General features: G+C 44.1%; 1 protein-coding gene across 1 annotated transcript in view; it reads left to right on the top strand.

The window, feature by feature from the left end:
- LOC109534902 overlaps positions 1 to 8785 on the top strand; it is a gene marked incomplete in the record, with an annotated part of 103979 nt that overhangs the window by 78741 nt on the left and 16453 nt on the right. The window contains 5 exon segments of the mRNA XM_048666803.1: positions 110 to 1033; positions 1100 to 1237; positions 6054 to 6839; positions 7509 to 7652; positions 7708 to 7779. Coding sequence (XP_048522760.1) covers positions 110 to 1033; positions 1100 to 1237; positions 6054 to 6839; positions 7509 to 7652; positions 7708 to 7779 — 2064 coding nt within the window.

An 8785-nucleotide genomic window follows, 5' to 3' on the forward strand; every position in this document is an offset into this window, starting at 1 on the left:
GAAATTTCGGGACACCCTGTATGAGCTGGCATTGTCTTAAAATAGTTCGTGCGTCAAATACTAACACTTCAGTAGCTTCAGTGGTTGATTTTCTCGCTTTCCGCTTCAGATCCATGCGACGGCTTTGCAACGTGCGGAGTCTGCGCCAAATGCAACGTAAAGAACCATCTGGCGCAGTGCAGCTGCCCAGCAAACTTCCTGGGCGATCCGCTCATTTCCTGCGTGCAAGCAGCGACCAAATGCAACGACCACTGCGATTGCGACGAAGCCGGCTACTGCACGAAGAAGTGCAGAACAGCGGCGGACTGCGCCTGCGGTGAAACCTGCGCCCACGGCCAATGCAGGAACAGCTGTTCGCCGCAGTTGGGGTGCGCCCAAGGGCAGATCTGCGCCAACGGCGCCTGCATGCCCGGCTGCCGATCCGATGCGGACTGCGCCAATGCGGAAGCGTGCAAGAAGGGCAAGTGCTTGAACGTGTGCAAGCAACCGTTCGCCTGCGGGAAGAACGCCATCTGCAGGGTGTCGGATCATCGCAAGCTTTGCCTCTGTCCCGATGGGTATCAAGGGGACCCGACCGCCTTGTGCTCCCCATACCAATGCAAAGACCATAAACAATGCGAGCCGAGCAAGAAGTGCGGCAGGGACGGCATCTGCATTAACCCGTGCTTGGAGAAGGACGCCTGCGGCGCCAATGCTCAATGTAAAATCATCGACAGAAGGGCGTCCTGCTCGTGCCCGCCTGGATATGTTGGGAACGCTTTGGTGGGATGCCAGCAAGGAGGCGCTCAGGCCTGCATGAAGAGCCCCTGCGGACACAACGCTAAATGCAAAGACCTGCCGGATAACGGCTTCGACTGCACATGCTTGCCTGGATGCTTGGGCGATGCTTATAGAGGATGCGATTGCGACGAGAAAACTGTGAACATTTGCAGGAACACCCGGTGTGGGGTGGGAGCGATTTGCAAAGCGTTGAGCGGCAAGCCGCAGTGTGTCTGTCCGTCCAATAAGCCCGCCGGAGATCCAACGATTGAATGTGAGTATTACTCGACAAAACACCAACTTGGCAATAAAATCACTGAAAAAATGGGCTGGTTTTTAGGTTCCTTAGATCGCAGCGCCCTGGACTGCAGAACAGACGGGTGTGGTAAGAATGCGGAATGCATAAGGGAACAGGCATTCTTTGTCTGTCGTTGCAAGCCCGGATTTTCGGGCGCTGCCGAAGTCGAATGCCGTAAGGGTAAGCCAGAGATTGATGTAGACGAGACTTTGTTTTTTGTTTCTGTGCTTTCTATAGATTGTTTTGTATACAGTACAAACAGGCTTACTTCGCGACCGATTACTTTACTCCGTCAGGCACTTTAGGCATGAGTTATCACATCAAATTCGCTAAAAAATGGCACAATTTATAGAACTGAAGTAGTTGAGCACCTGCAGTGAGCGCCAACTGTTCGTGAAGGACTTATTTTTACATATCAAATACTCTGTCGGTCCTGTAAAGTTTCAATTTGCTCAAGTTTTTGGTCGCCCCTGCAACTGTTTATGGGGTGTAAATCGCTTTCAACTTGGGGCAGATTGGATTCTGTTCAAAACTCCCCCGGTTAAAATCAGCTTAAGCTAGAAGGCGGCGTTGTTGGCCCAATCACTGGGAAACGTTCCTTCTATTGCCTCAGTAAGTGTCGACTGATTCGCGACTTTCTTTCGATTTTCCAAAAATTTTAATTGCAAATGGTGCGACTTACTTGAGTCACATGCTCAAGTCAGTCATACTTGCTCTAATTGAGTTTCACTAGACTGGTAAAAATGCGTGCAAACTGATTGGCCGGGCTTGAGACCGTCCATTCCGGGTGAACCAATGAAATACATTTCAGCTCCAGAACGCCTTCCAGCTGACGCGCATTGGCCCAAAACAGTCCCAATCAGAATCGTGTGAGAATTGATTGGTAAATCGGCACAAATCCTTGCCAATCTGAGCGCGCGATTTTGCGATTTGCGCACTTAAACTGCGCGTGTCGTAAACAAATTTTCGAGCCCGCCCCTTGCAATTTACTGTATTGGCCGGCTGAARTTCAGGATTTCTCACGTTCCAGCKAGSGAAAATTYGAAAACTTTAARGCATATTTTCTGGRAAAATTGGSKTTTAGCTCTAAAAGCCTCCSTTTSGGTGMAAMTTKAYWRGWAAAWMTTAMGATTTGGRCTAACKCAATGGTYTGARTCCCTTGCTACCGACTGCGCCAATTCCTGAATCGAATTTCCCTGTAAAAAAMWRCAGAAWCTGGCATCGTCTAGTTSAGTTTCAACAAMATTTGCAYTCACTGTTCWRGTSAYTAAAGAATYTTCGAGTTTTTGGAMKTTGMTCAGTAGAAAACCATGKACTTTGCCATCAAATCSCAATATAAYTTCCYAATGAGTTTCCATCGACGGAAAAGAACCTAAGCGAACCTGTTGAAGTCTGCAAGAGCAAACATTTTCTGGCCATTTTCGYCRATTCAATGCAATTTTTCCAATGTGGTTGACGCGTTCTATTTGCGGYTCCATCCGRCATGAACGACTTGCTTTCAAAAATTCCCCAATCAAAATCCAGAATAGGCCCAAGACAGGCTTATGGTTCATTGGATAGGCAAATATCCAGACTATAAGTGGTGTGAGCCCCGTTTTGTTTGCGATTAGCGTAGACTTTGTGCAACTTTTTCAATAGTGTCGCTCGCATTATTAGCAACTGATATTTTGCAGGCCTCACTTTGAAACTCGAACTCCCTCCCAATTCCAATCGTTGGGAAGTTTTCCTTCTATTTCCTCAGTAAGTGTCGATTTATTCGCGATTTTTGAAAATTTTTAAATGCAAATGGTGCGATGTACTCGGGTTACATGCTCAAGTCACACTTTACTCTCAATGTTTCTCCTCTTTTTTCAATTTTTAAATTGTATGTTGCATATAAACTTGCGTCACATTCCGCAAGTTGGGCGGTTATCCAAAATTTCCTTATAAAAAGTTTCCATTTACTCCCGATTCTCATACGTTTTGAGCGGTTTTTTGAATTGTTACTGCTTTTCGCTTTGTCACTCTTTTGGAAGAATTCTCAGGCCTGTTAATATGGAAATTTATTTTCCCTTCGTGATTTTCCTGGATTTTTGGCAATTTTTTTAAGTTGCGAGCTGCACACTGCATTTCCTCTCACACTCATCAGGCTGGACGGCTTTCCAAAAAAAAATCCCATGAAAATCACCTACAAACTTCCTTTAGATGCGCTTGAATAGAGAAATACTTTTAAACAGTCGAGTCGATTTTTGGCAATTTTCCACAGTCAAGGAAACACACGTTAAAAATGCGTGCAAACTGATTGGCCGGGTTTGAGACCGTCCATTCCGGGTGAACCAATGAAATACATTTCAGCTCCAGAACGCCTTCCAGCTGACGCGCATTGGCCCAAAACAGTCCCAATCASAATCGTGTGAGAATTGATTGGTAAATCGRCACARAYCCTTGCCAATCTGAGCGCRCGATTTTGCGATTTGCGCACTTAAACTGCGCGTGTCGTAAACAAATTTTYGAGCCCGCCCATTGCAATTGAAGCCTGWGTCCCATGCATYTGTTTATACGATRGWACGATGATACGAAAGTGTTTCTATTGGTTGGAGATCTGTYAAAAAGCACTCTATATTCTTCAGATCCGACAAAATCGACATTTTCTGTTGATTTTGAGTCGTTTTAGCACGGTTACRACTTTTAACCGACGATAACTCCCTAATGAAAACACATAAACTTTAAATATGCACATTGAGAAGCTTCTTACGTCTGAAACAACCCAAAGAGCACAAAAAACGCGATTGTGAAATTTTGCTTTTGGGCGAAATTTTCATACCTATCGAAGGTCGAAAAATGAAAAATGTTCGAAAACGCTTCAAATTTAGAAAAATTTTTATCAGAGAAAAGTGGGGAATTCAACGATCTCAGTAAAAACACTTTAGATTCTTTAGATCCGACAAAATCGACATTTTCTGTTGATTTTCAATCGTTTTAGCGCGGTTACGACTTTTAACCGACGAAAACTCCCTAGTACACACGCAAAAACTTTACATATGCACATTGAGAAGCTTCTTATGGCGGAAACAATCCGATAAGCACAAAAAACGCGATTGTGGAATTTTGATTTTTGGGCGAAATTTTCATGAGGAAAACACGATTTTTTCGAAAAATATGAAATATCCTAAAGTAACTCGAGTTCTACATCAATTTCTTCAGAAGAAAGCGAGCACAGCAAGGAGCTCAGCAAAAATCACTCTATATTCTTCAGATCCGAAAAAATCGACGTTTTCTGTTGATTTTGAGTCGTTTTAGCGCGGTTTTGACTTTTAACCGACGATAACTCCCTAATGCAAACACATAAACTTTAAATATGCACATTGAGAAGCTTCTTATGTCGGAAACAACCCAATGAGCATAAAAAACGCGATTGTGAAATTTTGCTTTTTGGGCGCAATTTTCATATCTATCTAAGGGTGAGGATCAATTTTTTCGAAAAATGTCTCAAAACGCTTGGAATTTTGAAAAATTTTTGTCAGAGAAGAGTGAGGAATTCAACGAACTCGATGTAGTACTCAGTAACGATAACTCTCTAGTGCACACGTAAAAACTTTAAATATGCACATTGAGAAGCTTCTTATTGCGGAAACAATCCGATAAGCACAAAGAACACGATTGTGGAATTTCGATTTTTCGGCGAAATTTTCTAAGGGTATCTAAGGGTGAGGGTCAATTTTTTCGAAAAATGTCTCAAAACGCTTGGAATTTTGAAAATTTTTTGTCAGAGAAGAGTGAGGAATTCAACGAACTCGATGTAGTACTCAGTGACGATAACTCCCTAGTACACACGTAAAAACTTTAAATATGCACATTGAGAAGCTTCTTATTGCGGAAACAATCCGATAAGCACAAAGAACACGATCGTGGAATTTTGATTTTTGGGCGAAATTTTCTAAGGGTATCTAAGGGTGAGGRTCGATTGTTTCGAAAAATATAAAATCTCCCAAAACGCATCAAAGTTTACCTCATTTTCATCAGAGAGAAAAGAGGAAGGCAACGAGCTCAGTAAAAATCTCTAGATTCTTCAGATTCGAAATAATCAACATTTTCTGTCCATTTTCGTACGACGGAGTGCGAATTTACAGATCTCCAACCAATAGAAACACTTTCGTATCATCGTACCATCGTATGAACGGATGCATGCAAACTTGAAAGCATTTTTTTGGGAAAATTGGCTTTTAGCTTCGCTTGGGTGAAAATTGATAAAATTGAGAAAACTCAATGGTCCGAATCCGTTGCTACCGACTGCGCCATTTAAAAATCCTGAACCGAATTTGCCGTGTGAAGAAAAGGTGGTCGACTTCAACAACGTTTGGGCTCACTGCGTCGCATGATTAAAGAATCTACGAGTTTCTGGTGGTTGACAATGGAAAACCGTTGAATTTGATGTGAAAATTCAGCAATGTAAAAACACCCCGGCTATATAAGATCGAGACGAACATGTACTTTGAAGTTATGGTTTAGGTAGTGTGAAAACTTTGTAAATATTGTATTTATCGCAAACGTATAGGCAACACCTCTCATGTGGAATGTACACTTCAGGGTTCCAATCTGTCCGTCACAAATATTCCCAAATCAATCAACATCAGCCCCTGATTCACCCAATCATCACATTCCACACACACACTCAATGAATCGTTTCAAACATGTTTTTGGCCATGAATGTTTAGTGCGCGATTTTTGATTGCGCGCTGCGGGTATGATGGATGATACGTCAGATTGGGAACTATGAAAGGAGCATTCTCACATTGTTTGATTATTTCTCGGAAATGTGTGTAAATTAGCATTGGCTCCTAGCATAAGCTTGTAAATACCTGCAGCTTGTACGGTCGTGTTGAGATGGCCTCTTTCATTTCTCTCATCCTCTGACTGTCCTGGTCACACCCGCATGCGATTGTTGTGTTTTGTGATAGAAACTTCCTTTCACGGTTTCTCTAAAAGCTTTCTTTTCTTTTGTCCTGCGACCCTTTAGCTGCCGAATGTAACAATGACCTAGACTGCTCCGACCAGAAAGCTTGCATCAACTTCCAGTGCGTGAACCCTTGTAGTTTAAGGGGGGCCTGTGGGGAAAACGCCCTTTGTAAAACGATTCAACATCGGCCTCGATGCACGTGCCCCGAATGTCACATCGGTAGTGCGAACACTGCTTGCCATCCAGACCCCAATTGCCTAAACACTCAGCCCAGGCCTGCTGGCCAAGCGGTTTGCTTTGCCGATGCGGATTGCGAGCCGCAGTTGGCCTGCCGCACGAGCACCGGCAAGTGTTTCAATCCCTGCGCAAGCAGCAGCATTAAATGCAGGGAGAATAAGAGATGCGAGGTGCACCACCACAAGCCCACCTGCGTGTGCAAGAACGGCTTCCTGGTGAACGAAAGAGGGGAGATCTCCTGCGGGCCTGAGCGCTCCGAGTGCCAGACGGACGATCACTGTCCGGGCAATAAAGCCTGCATAGACCAGCTGTGCCAAAACCCTTGCACGGCCAGCTTGGTGCCGCCATGCGCCCCAGATAAGGGCTGCGACGTGCTGAACCACAAGCCGAATTGCATCTGCCTGAAAAACTGTAGTCCCTCACTTTCGATTTGCCTGCGAGATAACGGCTGTCCCTCAGATCAAGCCTGTCGGGCGTTCCGATGCGAAAACCCATGCGATTCGGCTAACTGTCCGGCAAATACCCCATGCCGAGTGGAAGACCATAAACCCATTTGCCAGTTTTGTCCCCCAGGATATAAACAAGACCCGAAGTTTGGATGCTTCAAAGGTAAAGATAAACCGGGTTCAAGGAATTTAGTGCTTGACGTCAGGCAATTCGAAAACAATGACCTCGTTGCTTTCGGTCTACTATGCAGTAATCAACCTTCTCTATGCTACCTACGGCGTTTCTGTGCCTTTCATCCCAGCATAAATGTACCTACAACTGGATAGAGGTCAAGCAACATCAGTCAGGATGTTGTCTCCATGCTCCCATCATTGGCTTTAACGGTTCTACTTCTCTGCTCATAGGGGCTCTGTTAGGACCTTAATTCGTTTCCGATGATTAACCCCAGTTTCTCTGCGTCCCCACTAAAACCTCCGGCGCATGGATGCAGGAAGACTCCCCAGAGAACCGTTGGCGCCTGCATCCAAGCGCCCCCAGCGCCTTTCCTGCTACCTCCACCCCCCAGGTTCCTACTCATATTCGCCCCTCCCAGAGCAACGCCGGTAAGAATCACCACACCACCAAGCAGTGGCTAGTAGATGAATGGTAGAGCACATAGTCAGAACCCTCCCCCCAACATTTCTTGTACATATGTATATAGTCCTCTATGCTTGATCGTATTGCTTACTCGGGGGTGATGGGCGCCGCTTTACCTACTACCTACTAGGTATATGAAAATCGGCATCATGCACCCATCCAGCAAATGGCATATGAACTGTCGCATTCATTTAGATATCCAATGTCGATCGCATTCGGACTGCACCGCTCAACAAGCATGCATCAATCGGAAGTGTTTGAACCCATGCCTTGCTTCGAACCCCTGCACCAACTCACAAGACTGCCAAGTGCAGGCACACCAACCAGTCTGTGTGAAAGGTATGAGGTGCAGCTCGAAAATTTCCCCCTAAACTTAGGATTTGTCGGTTTTCAGTTTGCCAGTGTCAGGGCGATCACGACTGCGCCCATTTGGGACAACGCTGCGATGGTTGCAACTGTATTGATGGTAAGTTGAGGATTGAGAGGTTGTTTCATTGATGCGAGATGATTTGAGGTGTTTTTTTCGCTCATCATCACTCAAAGAGAGAAGAATCTATCTTGTAGAATTGTGCAAGATTCTGGGGTTGTTGTGAAGAAGTTGAAGGCACAGTTAGTAGCTAAGTCTCGCTTTTGTAGGCTGCTTGAGTCGAATGTTTATCAAAGTTTGTAGGCCCTGGAAAATTTTAGTTGCGCACTATTTGCAGTCGCGTTTGGACTTTGTTCGAACATTTTCCAATCCATATGGGCCCAACTAGAAGGTTTTTCGGAGGAAAAACCCTCAAAATGGACAGAAAATGTTGATTATTTCGGATCTGTAGGATCTAGAGATTTTTACTGAGCTCGTTGCCTTCCTCTTTTCTCTCTGATGAAAATAAGGTAAAATTTGAGGCATTTTGGGAGATTTTATATTTTTCGAAAAAATCGACCCTCACCCTTAGATACCCTTAGAAAATTTCGCCCAAAAATCAAAATTCCACAATCGTGTTCTTTGTGCATATCGGATTGTTTCCGCAATAAGAAGCTTCTCAATGTGCATATTTAAAGTTTTTACGTGTGTACTAGGGAGTTATCGTCAATGAGTACTACATCAAGTTCGTTGAATTCCTCACTCTTCTCTGACAAACATTTTTCAAAATTCCAAGCGTTTTGAGACATTTTTCGAAAAAATTGAATAGATAGATATGAAAATTTCGCCCAAAAAGCAAAAATTCACAATCGCGTTTTTTGTGCTCATTGGGTTGTTTCCGGCATAAGAAGCTTCTCAATGTGCATATTTAAAGTTTATGTGTTTGTATTAGGGAGTTATTGTCGGTTAAAAGTCGAAACCGCGCTAAAACGACTCAAAATCAACAGAAAATGCCGATTTTGTCGGATCTGAAGAATATAGAGTGCTTTTTGCTGAGCTCATTGCTGTGCTCGCTTTCTTCTGAAGAAAATGATGTAGAACTCGAGTTACTTTAGGATATTTTATA

Source organism: Dendroctonus ponderosae, unplaced genomic scaffold (genome assembly GCF_020466585.1).
Source record: "Dendroctonus ponderosae isolate FM_Combo_2020 unplaced genomic scaffold, Dpon_F_20191213v2 Dpon_F_20191213_5, whole genome shotgun sequence".
Taxonomy (NCBI): Eukaryota; Metazoa; Arthropoda; class Insecta; order Coleoptera; family Curculionidae; genus Dendroctonus; species Dendroctonus ponderosae.